Genomic DNA, 15,333 nt, shown 5'->3' with positions numbered 1-15,333 from the left:
AATTCAAATTTAATTAAATAGTTTATCCTAAATTGAATAAATCTAATTTATTTGATTTCCCCAATTGCAACCAAATTGAATGAAATTCATTTTATTCAATTAAAATCCTATTATCCCTCCATCCACTTGCAAAATCCTACATCTCCCACTTGCTTCCTAAACCCTATTCCTAACCCCCCTTCTAGACTCTTCTAATCACTTCTAAATTAACCTAACCCATCTTCTAAACTTTGTCACATCCCTAAACAAAGGGAAGTCACTTCTCAAACCCTCAAAGTCTTCAATAACCATTAAAGGCTCCAAATCTCCAACAACTTTCTCTTACAAACCATTAATGGTTAACTCAACCCCCTTGCATGATTAGAGACTTTCTCTAAACTCAACCTCCATGTAACCCAAGGGTCTCATCAAGTATTCATTGCTTTGACAATGGTTATCCCTTAATTATTTGCACAAGGGTTTATCCTTTGATAAAAGCTTAATCCAATGGGTAATCTTAACTTAAGCTTGACCCTTACCCCCTAAGATAACCATGAGGTCTTCTCAGGCATTTAATGTCTCCAACCCCTTTTCTCGACTAGTCTTATGTTGACATTTGTCACCATTTCATTGGTGCCAATTGCAAACATGGATTCCCAACTTTCAAACTCAACCCTTGATTAAACCTTTCAATCCTGGCTATCCATTGCCCTATTTTTGCTAAAAATAGAGCTCTCATTCCTCCATTTTCATAGATCCAAGTCTTTAGTATCATACTTATGCTCAAATACATTCAAGCTTTCACATTTCATATATGCTCATCATTTAGCCTCTTTTTAAAAAAGGAATTAATCTAAATATGCTAATTTAGAGTATGTTCCTTATCATATAGCTTAAATCATTGAACTAATATAGTATGCTAGGATTGTTTGTTTACTAACCTTGTCATCTTATAGTTAGTTTATTGCATTTCTAGGATCATGCATAGCTTAGGATGCATCTCATATTAAAATCAACAAAAGCATCCCTCGTTCTTGCATTTGCCATCCCTAAACCATTTTGCTCAGTGATTTGAGAGCAAAAACATTGGTTTGAGGGACCGTGCAAGATAGAGAACCATGGAACCATCCTTGGGAAGCTGAGTTATGCTTCATAACTCCATAGCTTGCACCAATAAGTCCTGTGGGTGTGTGAGCAAGGCTCCATAGAGCTCTGTTTTTCGCATTTTGAGTTCTATCAACTCGCTTTTCCCATATACAGAAACAACCAATATGCAAGATGGAAAGTAATCGATACTTATTTGTTTCTAAAGAATTAGAAAACGCCTTCCTTAGGTAGCAAGAAATACAGGGAAACCTCTGTAATTCCTTAGAAAATGAGTAATCTTAACTTGAAAAATTCCAATAAAGGGCAAGCAAAAAGAATAGACCCGCTTCTTCCATTATAGTATATAAATAGAAGGCATTGCATGATGGAAAGCAAGAATATTGAGAACACAAGAGTATTTTGTGCATTTAGTAAATAAAATATTTTTGGCTAAGGAAAATCCTCGAGGAGTAGATAGAAGATGTCTATTTTTATGTGATAGTAGGGCAGCAATACAATTGACTTAAAGTCATTTTGTTGGCTCAATATTAATAGTGATCATTTGCTCTATTCACTATTAATCAATTTCATATATCTGAAATAGGTTTCTTAATCACTTATTGCTTTCAAAATTTATTTATAATATGGAAAGAAATAAATAAGTAAGAAATAGAATAGGGAATTGAAATGAAATCCATTGAAATTAGTAGTGTTCATACAAGATAAGTTAAATTGATTCTATAATAAGGAAAATAATAGCTTGTTTGTAAAGTTAAAATTGTAATGAAGTTTATATTTCTTATTTTTCAGAGAATCATAATGGAAGTATCTCAATAAAATACTGAATACATTGTCTCTGCAAAGTAAAAACCCGTTAGTTATATAACGTTAAAACTTGTTTGTTAATCATCTTTAGCTAAAATGGAAAACAAAATAATAGAAACAATTTTTCATAAAATCAAATGCATTTAATAATTATTTCAAACTATTTGCTTATTGTCTTATCTTTGTATTGTATTTATATATCTTAAGAATGTATGCACATAATCATATGAATAGTATATATACACACACTCATATGCTCATCATGCGCCATACCTTCTTAAAAGACATAATTGCATTCTATTTCCTTCCAAAAGAACATATGCACATAATAAAAAAATATGTATGCAAATAAATGTGTCAATCATATGATGGACCTTATTTTCTTTATCGGTTATATGTGAAATATGAAAGTGTTTTCTATTGAATGCATTTTGAACAACCATATAGTAAATTAATAAAATTACATACAAATGAACCTAGTTCTGCATTCATGAAAAAACCACATGAATACAATTGATGCATAGTTTAGACGAATGATTCCAAAATCTGCATTTGAACACTCATATACAAAGCAAATCAAAAAATTAGAATGCAATCACATTATGCATATTTTTGTGTATAACTAACCTTGTTTTTGGGATAAGGTGTCGAATGTGGAATTACAGATGGATGATGCTCTTTATAGGAAAATCCCACTTATAAGTGCTTTGGCCAAAGCCATGACATTGAAATAGATGTTTTTTGTTTAGCAAATTTATTATTAAATCTTTGCCACATCTTGTATGCATTTCATGGTAGTATGCACATGACATATCGGGTTACATTGAGTGTTCTTCCCTGCTATGGTTTTTCCAAGTTGCTAGGCTTTTTGAGTAGGGTCAGCAGTTGTTTGAGATAGCAAAAGCTCCAAGGAAGCAAGTTGCTTCATGGTTGGGTGGTATAGTGCCTCAGCCATGCTCTCGTCCCCTTAATATTGCAGAGATTCTTGGAGGAGAACTTTGTATTTCTATTTTTAGTGCATTACTATGTATACAAAGTAATTGGCATGATAAGCCACTTGATGTAAACTTAAAGTGCTAACTTGGATTAAGCACATGACAATAAATTGTATTAACATTTCATCCATTATTTTAATAATAAGAATATTGTTTATTTTCATAATAAGTTATTTTTCTAATTGTAGAATAGAATTTCTTTTAATGATTAGTAATATTGAATATTAAAGTGAGGATGTTACAAATAACATTACCCTTAAGAATGCTAAGGGAGATTACTCTCGATATAAATATTTATAAATACCAAAAATTCAATTTCATGACATTTCTATAAAAGTGAAGTTATGGTAGAAGCCGGATTATTAACTAAGGTCAAAACAATTACATCAATTTATTATACATGATCTCACATACTGAAAAAATGTTTGCATGTGTGAATATTTGTGTATGGCTAGCCTTGTTTTTGGGATAAGGTACCGAATGGGGAATACTCTCAAACTCGCGTCCATAAATTTATTGAATACTCGCGTACATAAATTTATTGAATTAGGTATACAGGGTATAGTTCACTAACGCTAAAGCTCAATAATCCGCCTCTGCATTCTAGAATGCATTATTCTAATTACATTATTCTAACTAGTACCATAGCCATCGCTATAACTGCTTGTGTTGCTTCGGTGTGCTGGCCTCAGCGCAGAGCTCGGAATCTGCGGAGTTTGAAGCTCCATCTTCCCTTCCAGCATCTGCACCACTTGCCTCATGCTTGGCCTCACTTCCTCGTCCTGTTGAATGCACAACAACGCTACAACACATGCTCTTCTCACCTCTTCCATGTCTGCCGCCTCTGCAACACCCTCCTCAACAATACTGATCAAGTTCCCCTGGTGAACTTGAGTTGCAGCCCATGAAGGAAAGTACAACTTACTTGAATCTCGCATGGTTAACTCTATATTTCTTCGCCCCGAAATGATTTCCAAGAGTGTCATACCAAAACTGTAGACGTCAACCTTGGGAGTGATGGGAAGACCGGAGATCCACTCTGGAGCCAAGTATCCTCTCGTTCCTCTCGTAGTGGTGAGAACGCGGCTCAGATCTCTACCCACGAGCTTTGCCAATCCAAAGTCGGCTAACTTTGGTGACAAATTACTGTCTAGCAGAATGTTTTCGGGCTTAACATCACCGTGAATGATGCAATCCCTACATTCATCGTGGAGATAAAGTAACCCTCTTGCAATGCCTAGTGCGATCTCAAGCCGGGTCTTCCAGTTGAGTACTTCCCGTTTATTTTTGGAATTATTGGCGAACAGTAAGGAATTTAGAGAGCCGTTGGGCATGTAATCATAAACCAGTAACCGCCTCGATCCTTCTGCACAAAACCCTTGAAGCCTGACCAAATTGACATGCTGTATGTTTCCAAGAGAACTGATTTCCGCTCGGAATTGCTTCTCATTTTGTCTTGACCCCTGCATTTTTTTTACGGCCACAAGCGTACCGTCTGGTAGAGATCCTTTGTACACGGACCCAAATCCTCCGCTCCCCAACTTAGACCTGAAATTTCTTGTTGCAGTTTTCAACTGCTTGTAACTAAACATTGTGAGAAAAGAGTGCGAGGAGTCTGCACGGCTCTCTGTTGACCGCAGATGATACCTCCGCCAAATTAAAATTGAAGAGATGCTCAGAGCAACGGTGAGTGAACCAACAATACCAAGCACTACGCCCAGAGGAATTGTGGTTTTGCGTTTCCTAGAAAGTTGAGAGGCACCTACCCGAATGAAGACATTTGAATTGCTTTGAGACGGAGTAGAGTTGCGCATGTTTAGCAAATCTCCGGACCAGATTTGGCAGGGCTCTGAAGGCGGATTGAAACTGAAAGCGGTGCACGAGCAGTTGCGGAGGCAGGCTTTCTGGCAATCTTTCTTTGTGGATGCAGGGTATGTGGAAGCATAATCATCAGGCACCGTTACACCAAGATCGATGAATCGGTCAGCGCTACCATTTATGGCATCGCATTTTAATGGGCTCTGCCGAACACAGCCACTGGACGGCCAATCTTGCGAAAGCCAGGCGCGATTGTCTGAGGGTCTGAAGCCTTCCCCGCAGCTGCAGAGCTGAAGATTTCTGGAGTCGCAGGTTCCGTATGCGCCACAGGGACCGTAAACGGCGCATCCATCTCTGGGTACCGACCATAACATTTCCCAATTACTGCCGTCGAATGCATACACTCGCACTTGTCCGAACTTAGTCACCACAAGACGTAGGACTGCATAGAAGGGAGGAATCAACGTATAACTTGCAAACAAACCTGAGCTATTACTTTCAACGCTGTAATTTGTGAAACGTTTGTCTGCAACTTCTGGAACTCCACTGTAAATTTTGCCATCCCAAGTCCCGCTCTTCCAATACTGTACAGAGTTGTTCCATGTCAGCACCAATTGTTTGGCGTCAGACGGATCCGCCTGTAAAGAAAAAAGCCCAGGAGCAGGATCAAATGAATTTTTCCAAGAGATTAGCTTTTGCTGTCCACCGAACACCATTCCTTCCAACCAGGTATCTACAGGATTGTCGAAACTCTGCCAAACAGTGTCAGATTTATTGTCATTGCTCAGCATTAAAAAATTACCAGAATCCAATATCACAGCTCGGGAGGCCTTGTATGTTGTGTTGACTGACCAAATAGAAGCACCCTCTGCATCGAACAGTACCAGATTACCTTCTTTTGACAGCTTCAAAACTCCAGAACGGTTTCTGGCGGGAGTCTCCCTGTTGGCCACCCAAACATACGTCTTCTCTGGTATTTTGGCATACCAGATCCCGATATACCAGTTGCTTCCGTTTGGGCTGAAGAATCCCAGTTCAAATGTGCCATTCTTTGAAATAATTGTTCGATTTCCAATAAGCGAGGCGCCCAACGAAAGAGTATCTCCAGCCTCGACTGGGGCACAATTACTCTTCAGGTGAATAAACAAAGTAACTGCAAAAAAAAGACTTACGAATGATTTTTCCATCTCTAAAGCCCCTATGCGGCTAATATGTTTTCAAGAGAACTTATAAGCTGGAAAGTCGTCTGAAGAAACAGTCTCACTTCCAAGAGGCCATTAAATTCAATGGCCACTCAACTGTAAAAGGCAGAACTAAATTGAGGGTCAAAATTTGCGTCTCCTGTAATTTGAAGCATTTGCAAAGTCAGTCGTCGCCGTGGAAAACAGTGGCGTGATGATCTCTTTGAATGTTAATTAATTTAGAATTTGTTAGTCCCACTCTTTTAATTTAGAGGCCAGTAACGTAATTTTCTTAAAACCACTCTTTTATATACTTACAATTTACAAACATGATTATTCATAATCAATACTGAGTAATTCATTGTTTTGTGCATATTGCAGAGTGTATCATAATGCGAAGCGCCCAACGAAAGAGTATCTCCAGCCTCGACTGGAGCACAATTACTCTTCAGGTGAATAAACAAAGTAACTGCAAAAAAAAGACTTACGAATGCTTTTTCCATCTCTAAAACCCCTGTGCGGCTAATATGTTTTCAAGAGAACTTATAAGTTGGAAAGTCGTCTGAAGAAACAGTCTCACTTCCGAGAGGCCATTAAATTCAATGGCCACTCAACTGTAAAGGCAGAACTAAATTAAGGGTCAAAATTTGCGTCTCCTGTGTTGCATTTCAAAGGGTTCAGACACACGCTCCTTGGGAGACAAGTTAATTTGAACGCATTTGCAAAGTCAGTCGTCGCCGTGGAAAACAGTGGCGTGATGATCTCTTTGAATGTTAATTAATTTAGAATTTGTTAAGTTATATAATTGGGCTCATTTTACTTTTACATAATTCTATATATACTTGGATTCATAGCTTTAATGCTAGCATGTTATAATTTTTAAAATGAATTCTAGAAATTGTTTGATAATTTTTCTGACTTTATCTAATTATATTATATTTCATTTTGAAATTCTATCAATTTTAAAAGATTTAAGTTTCATTTAGTCATAGATATCTATTGTGACATTTGAATTTTAATATACAATAAAAATAAAAATTGAAAGATCTGATTATTTATACATGCACTGTAAGATTGTATAATAAAGCATATTGCATATTCTTTTATATATTTTACCACAATAGATTTACACTGTCAACTTTCTTGACTTCCATAAATGTTTCCATCTAATTTGCATTGATTTGTTCTTTTCATTGTTTGAAGGAAAAAAACCATAGATGAATGAGCTGAGGTATAATAAGTAACCAAAACTTTGATGATTGTATTGAATGAAAAAATATTAATTGAAAAGAAATCTACAATCTTGACAATTCATTTAAATAAAATGAGATGAAGTAGAAAATAATAATGTTTTGAATATGTTAAACTAGGAGAGGCTCAAAACTTTACATAACTGCAAGAAGCTAGCGACAAAAACCAAGGGCTTAGGAGGCGTGAGGACCCAAGATATAAAGCTTATTGCCTAAACAGAGTTGAACCTAGTAGTAGGCTTCAACCACCATTGGTAAAACCTAGAAAACAAAACAACTAGACACATAGACTAAACAAAACAAGACACTCTCTCATTGAAAGCATGAACCAATGACTTGCCTAGTGGGAGAGAACACCAAATTTCTATCATGACAAATATCTTTGGCTTTCTCCAAAAAGTAGACCTTTCTATTTGAACCTTTCCCTAAGGAAATGGTTGAGGAGTCAGATGTGGCTTTTAGTTTAGACACAAACACTTGAAGCCCCGTAGTAGTGGAAGACTCCAAATGTCTCCTTTTCTCGGCATGTCTCCTCACAATTTTATCTTGAATATCCTGAAGAGAAACTGATTTCCTCTCAATCGTCTCCTCATTCTAAGAAAACATACTCTCCATTTTCCTCTTCATAGATTCTTAATTTTCCTACAATGCCTCCACTACCTTTGCCAAATCCTTCGTGTTCTTGATTTGGCAACTTTCTCCTTGATCTCCTTCACAAAATTGTCTAGTGCTTCCCACTTTTCAATCATAGAAACAAAATTTCCCACCACCATCCAAGCCCATTGTTTCTCTCATTGGTAGCCCAACTTGAGGATTTGACATCAACATTAGCAATATCTTTAAGTCTATTAATTTTCTTTTTAACTACCTCAAATTGTCCCAAAAACCAATGAAAAGAAGGTTCATGCTTATTAAACCCCTCATAGAGTTCATTCATTTTGACTGCAAAGAGGCAAAATTCCTCTTTGATCGAAAAATATCAATGTTGCCATGTATTCATTATTTGAGAGTGTGAAATTGGACACACTAATAAACGTGTACAATTTACAATGCTACAATTTCACACTATAAACCCTCAAATATATTTCTTAGAATTAGCACCATTAAAAATAAACATGTTTTATGTAGATTACAATTTGTGTTATTGTACATCTATTAACTATGAAGAACATCATATATTCTATCTTATATAACTAATAAAAATAAGCCCCTCTATATCAAATTGATAAATAAATGTGTTAAACACTAAAGCTAAACATGAACAAGTGAGTTATTAAATATTTGTGTGAGATAATACAAGTGTAGGCCTATTAATAAATATTGGTCATCACCTCATAGTTTTTGTTTTTCATTTCTGGTAGCTTCTACCTCTTTTCCTTAGCAATACAAATAGTTTACATTAGTATTAGGTGATAGTAACAAGGGAACTAGCCCTTATCTAGACATTAATTTCATTAATAGGTAACCCACAACCTTGAATTGTTTCCATGGTTGTCAATTGACAAGAGAATTGTCTTTAGGATTTCCTCAAGGGTGCAATTATTTGACAAGAAGAAACACAATAACAAATATAGAAACCTACAAGTTACATCACATTCCATGTTCTACAAAGACCTTAAAGTGGTAAACCATGTTAAGTGAGATCTCCTTCACAAAAACCCAGCTGAAAATTCCATCTCATAGATTAAAAAAAATATGTGTATCTGATATAATAAAACATAGATGTAAGATTCTAAGTCCAAGGTCCATCAAACTAAAATTTATTCCATAATTGATAATAAGCCCAATAACATCTCCTAAAATCCCCATAAATATAAAAAATGAAATTCATATACATAAGGACATAAATTTGTAAAACACTCCTCAAATGGGCCATCTAAAAAGATCAAGCATTGATCAAAGATCTACATCAATGAGAAAAAAAAAAACCTTGATTGAGTAACTTAAGCTTACGTGTGATCCTTGCAGATCACCTTTGACTCAATAGATATCATTAAAGCACCTAATGGACCATTATACATTACTGCAAAGATCAAAGGAAATCTCTCATGAGGATTGCTCATTGATTTGGTATGCATGGTGAATTTTATCATGAAAGAAGATCTATATACACAACAATTGTATTAGGATACATTTGATAAATCTAATGTTATGATTAAGGTACAAAATGATTTTTACTTTTCTAACTATAGATTCAATCACCCTTCCTATTGAATTTGGTACTAAGTGCTTATATGTTACCTTTTTCATTATCCCTACCTCAGACCAATTCCATATGAATTTGGGACACCCTTGGCTTGATTACATGAAAGCTATGACTTCTACCATTCATAAGTGTTTGAAGTTTCCTCACAATGGAGACACTATAATGATCAATCATAGTCTTTATATACCCTTAGCCAATTGTGTAACTTCATCCTTGATCTCTTTTAACCTTAGAAACCTCAACCTTTGCAACCTCATCAAGATGTCCTTTTCCTATCTTATTAAAAGTTCAAATATGAAAGGATACTAGCATTGAGTAAGCCTAATGATTCTTCACCTATGGATATGTATATTTTGGCTTTGCATCCCAGACACAAACTTCTTTCTACCTCTCCTATTCCTTCTATATATGTTGCAGCTCTACCTCCTAAATATTATAAAGGTCAAAGAGAGAAGCACCCAACATCTTGCGTCTCTCAACCTAGTGAGGTTTCTTCCATTACTCCTTCTACAAAGAAAGAAAAGACCCTGATGTTTAGTGATCCCCAACCTTCATTCACACAAGCTTTAAGTCATAACAAGAAATTGTAGTGTGAGAGAATAATGAGAAAGATGTTATGTCAAGGCTCGTGAGCTTGCCTCCCAAAGTGTTTCCTTCCCTAAGCAACCAAATGCTGACCTGGTCCCATTTTCCCCACCTTCACTTAATACTAATCATCCTCATCAAAGATTTATATTTTGTATGCAAAATTGTTCTTCTTATTTGATCCTTCGTGTAGGTGATCTCCTATTGTGATTAATTTGGATGATGATGTTGATAATAATAGTGTGGATAATAATGATTTTGATGATATTTGTGAAGTTGTTAAGATTAATCATGAGATATCTTCAAGATTTTCAAAGATTTAACTCTAGTTCTTGGTGACACAAACATTCATCATTAGAGCATGGTCCTTATTTGGAACTAGCGATAGATCCATCTATCATACTTGCTATGGCTCCTCTTGCATCTTGTCAACCATATCTAAATGATGATAAACAAGATTGAGATGCAGGTGATTTGCTAGACTAGCTTCACTTGTGTAGTAGATTAGATTCTTTTGTGTATTTGCTTCTAAGTTTATAAATGTGGGTGACAGTTAAGATTGTTGACATGGTAGATTGGGGAGCTTCTGATTATTTCTTCGTTGAAAATTCATATTTTTAAATTAGTTAGACAGGTCAAGTCCATTTAATTGATCAGATCTCCTTCCTAAATGTAATATTAATTGACAAAGTAAATATGCATGTAATATTTAGCTTAATATATTTACAAGTAGTTTAGCGAATAAAATACATGTGACAATATTAATAATTGAAATTAAAAATGATATGATTAATTTTTTTTATTAAATTGGTATCAAAGCAAGCAATCGTTTATAAATTATACTAGATGCCAATATACCAGTTGTTGCGATTTGGATTGATTCTTTCCCATTTCTCTTATGATTCTTTCCTATCTTGTAGATGATTCTTTCCTATCCTGTAGATAATGTTGTTGTATGCTTGATTCTTTCCTATCCTATAGATAATGTTCCTGCATGCTTGATTATAGGACAGTATATGTACCTGTAGACGCATTGTAATATAGATGAATGAAAAAAACTATTCTTCTCAATTTCTGATTTCAAGTTGGTATCAGAGCTTCGAAGCTTGAATCATTTGTACCCTTCTTTGAACCATGGCCGATGCAGATTCGGAAACATCTGGGACCAAATCTGCTCCCATTATTATTCAATTTGAAGGTTCATCGTTCAAGGTAGGGATTATACTCGATGAAACAAACTATGATTTGTGGTCTCAAATCATGGAGATGCATATTGCTGAGAAGGAGAAACTCTCTTTCATTCGTGGTAATTCATAGCCACCAACTGAGAAGGATGATAAGTATGAGAAGGGGTATGCAGACAATCAACAGGTCAAGAGATGGCTGTTGATGTCTATGTCCCCAGAAATTATGAAGCGATACATTCGCTTACCCACCGCTTGAGATATTTGGAAAGCTCTTTCTAAAGCATTTTATGATGGAGCAGACGAATTGCACGTGTTTGTCTTGAATCAAAGGGCTTTCTTTGCCAAACAGAATGGCAGAACACTCTCTGTGTATTATGGAGAATTAACTGAGATTTTTGGTGAGTTGGATCATCATGATAAGGTGATCATGGAGAGTGAGAATGATGTTGAATCTTACCGAAAATCAGTTCAGTGTCAAAAGGTGCATATTTTTCTTGCTGGATTAGATGGTGAATTCGAACAAGTCCGTGGTGAAATTTTGAGGAAGGATCCTATTCTCGAATTAGAAGCATGTTATGCATTGGTCTGCCGTGAATCTGTTCGATGTGCAACAATGATTGAAGAACCAAAAAAGACTGAAGCTTCAACCATGGTGACTCGATACCGGTCTAATCAGAATCGGCCTTCTCAAGGCCAGCCTAAAACCACTGATGGTGTCGATAAATCCACCTACAAATGCACCCATTGCAATCAAACTGGTCATACCAAAAGTCATTGCTTTGAACTTGTGGGGTATCCAGAATGGTGGGATCATAGCCGCGATTCATGGAAGAGGAATTCCAAGAAGACCTCCAGTGCTGCGGTTGTTGAAACAAAGACAGCAGCAGTGACAGGTAATGGTGGTAAGGTTTTAAATATGTCTACACTTGTTTCTAATAGTGCATGGATAATTGATTCCAGTGCTACGGATCATATGACATTTGATTCTAGACAGGTTTCACCCCTTAAATTGTCATCATAAAAATTTGTTTCCACTGCCAATGGCTCTTTGGCCCCAGTTATTGGAGAAGGACCCTTACCTCTCACTGATACTTTGAATCTAGATTTTGTTTTAGTCGTTCCATCTTTGGATTACAATTTGTTGTCAGTTTCCCAAATCACCACTGCCTTACTTTGTGTTGTAATTTTTTGGCCTTATTTTTGTGTGTTTAAGGACATCCGAACGAGGCAAACGATTGGTTGTGGTGTTAGGCGAGGAAAGCTATATTACTTGGACTTGGTGTCAAAGAGTTCGGACAAGCTGCGTCAAGCTCTAACGGTGGATGGCTCTGAGGGAGAGAAGTAGAAATCTAAAATTTGGTTATGGCATCGACATCCGGGGCATGCTTCCTTTGGTTACCTGAAGAAATTATTTCCTAGTTTATTTGCAAAATTTGATGTTTCTAGTTTCCGATGTGAAGTTTGTAAACTTGCAAAAAGCCATCGTGTTTTGTTTCCATTAACTTTGAATAAAAGTCCAGTTCCTTTTATGATCATACATTCTGATGTTTGGGGTCCATCCAAAGTCACTACCTTGGGTGGATCACGTTGGTTTGTTACTTTTATTGATGATTGTACTAGTATGACTTGGGTAAGCTTGATGAAGTCTAAAGGTGAAGTGAACTTGTTATTTAAAAATTTTTATAACATGGTTCACACTCAGTACAATACACAGGTTCAGGTTCTCCGTAGTGACAATGAAGGCGAATATTTGAGTTCTGAACTTCAACAGTATCTGGAAGCACATGGAACTATTCATCAAACTATTTGTTCCAATACACCTTAGCAGAATGGGGTGGCCAAGAGGAAAAATCGTCACTTGTTGGAGGTTGTCTGTGCTTCATTGATAGAAGCCCATATGCCGTTGTCCTATTGGGGCAAAGCACTTACCTCGGCAGCATATTTGATCAACTGGGTACCCTCTAGCACTATTGATTTCCAAACACCCTCCAAGGCTCTCGCTGAGGCGATTGTTGCTCCAGCCGTCCCAAATTTACCTCCTCACATCTTTGGTTGTGTAGCATTCGTACACCTCCATAAGCATCAGTGCAATAAGTTATCTCCTCGAGCATTGCGATGTGTCTTTCTAGGATATGCCGCTTATCAAAAGGGTTACCGATGCTATCATCCTCCAACCCAACGAATGTTTATTACATCGGATGTAGTTTTTCATGAAGACTCGATGTATTTTTCCGCTGAGCCTGAACTTCAAGGGGAGTACCAGAAGGAAATTTAGACTCTAGATTATGATGATGAACTCTCTGAAGATTTGGATGTTCACATCTCTGAAGATGTGGGTAACTTGGACATCTCTGAAGAAGGGGAACTCCCTGAACTTGTTAATCAAGAAGTGGGGGAATTGGATGAAAGTAGTGATGAACACCCAGAAACTGAAGTTGTGGCTCCACCTCAGTCTGAGTCCATCACACTACAGGCAACTGATACACCAAACCAATCACTCGCTGAGAATGTTCTTGAACCATTTAGAAAACAACTACCATAGCGTCTCACCAAAGGTATCCCTAAACCCACATATGAACTCAAACTTTGTAGTAAAGTTAAATATCCCATGAGTCATTATGTGTCTAACCATCATTTGTCAGAATCAAATCAGTCATTTGTAAATCAATTATCTACTGTATCTATTCCTAACAATGTGTAGGAAGCCTTAGCTGACCCAAGGTGGAAAGCCACTATGAATGAGGAGATGAAATCATTGTAGGAAAATAAAACCTGGGAACTTGTTGACCACCCACTAGGAAAGAAACCAGTTGGATGTCGATGGGTTTATACTATGAAGTACAAAGTAGATGGTACAATTGAACGCTTTAAGGCGAGACTGGTGGGAAAAGGGTACACCCAAACCTATGGGATCGATTATACAGAGACATTTGCACCTGTAGCTAAATCAACATAGTACGAGTCTTGCTGTCTCTAGCTGCGAACTTGAGTTGGCCATTACAATAGTTTGATGTGAAAAACGCTTTTTTACATGGAGAGTTGTCCAAAAAAGTCTACATGGAACTCCCACCCGGATGGATTATAGCAAAAATACATAGTCGGAAGGTGTGCAAATTACAGAAATCACTGTATGGGTTGAAACAATCTCCGAGGGCGTGGTTCGAAAGATTCACAAAGTCTATGAGAGCCTTTGGTTACCATCAGAGCAATTCAGACCACACTTTATTCTTGAAGAAACAATAGGGTAAGATCATTGCACTTATTGTGTATGTGGAGGACATGGTGGTTATGGGAAATGATCCTGAAGAAAGGAAGGCTCTACAGGGTTACATGTCCAGCGAATTTGAAATGAAAGACCTTAGCCCCTTGAAATATTTCCTTGGGATCGAAGTGTCTCGATTTGATAAAGGGATCTTTCTGTCTCAAAGAAAGTATGCCTTAGACTTGTTATAGGAAACTGATATGTCAGCATGTCAACCAGCTGATACACCAGTGGAAGAAGGATTGAAGTTATGTATTGAGTCTAATCAAGTGCCAGTTGATAAAGGAAGATACCAGAGACTCGTAGGAAGACTGATGTACTTAGCACACACAAGGCCAGACCTTGCCTATGCATTAAGTATTGTTAGCCAATTTATGCATAATCCTGGAGAGCAACATATGAATGCAGTTCTGCGCATTTTGAGGTATCTAAAGTCTACTCCTGGAAAAGGAATTTTATTCACTAAAAATGAGGATTATCAAAGTGTGGATGCATATACTGATGCTGACTGGGCTGGAGCAGTAGATGACAAGCGTTCTACTTCAGGTTATTTCACCTTTGTAGGAGGTAATCTCGTTACATGGAGAAGCAAAAAACAGAATGTTGTTGCACGATCAAGTGCGGAGGCTAAGTTTAGAGGTATGGCACTTGGAGTATGTGAGGCGTTGTGGCTAAGACTTCTTCTACAAGATTTGGGCTGTCTGCCTAGGCAGGCAATTCAGCTATATTGTGACAATAAAGCAGCCTGTGATATTGCTCATAATCCGGTTCAACATGATCGTACAAAGCATGTGGAGGTAGACAGATTCTTCATTAAGGAGAAGTTGGATGAGAAGATTGTGGAGTTGCCTCAGATTCGATCAGAGGATCAGTTGGCCAATATTCTCACCAATGCAGTTTCAAGTCGAGTGTTCTCAAAGTTTTTGGGCAAGTTAGGCATGTGTGATATCTATGCACCA

At 37.0% G+C, this 15,333-nt stretch overlaps 1 protein-coding gene across 1 annotated transcript; it reads right to left on the bottom strand.

The window, feature by feature from the left end:
- Positions 1 to 3,448: 3,448 nt before the first annotated feature.
- Positions 3,449 to 5,890, bottom strand: LOC131044716 (G-type lectin S-receptor-like serine/threonine-protein kinase At2g19130). The gene has a single exon (XM_057978107.1). It carries the CDS (start codon positions 5,888 to 5,890, stop codon positions 3,518 to 3,520), a length of 2,373 nt encoding a protein of 790 aa, XP_057834090.1. The 3' UTR covers positions 3,449 to 3,517.
- Positions 5,891 to 15,333: the final 9,443 nt, after the last annotated feature.

Source organism: Cryptomeria japonica, chromosome 3, assembly GCF_030272615.1.
Source record: "Cryptomeria japonica chromosome 3, Sugi_1.0, whole genome shotgun sequence".
In the NCBI taxonomy this organism is placed as follows: Eukaryota; Viridiplantae; Streptophyta; class Pinopsida; order Cupressales; family Cupressaceae; genus Cryptomeria; species Cryptomeria japonica.
Note: the sequence above shows the minus strand (reverse complement) of the source record. Positions and strands in the feature narration are given on the sequence as shown.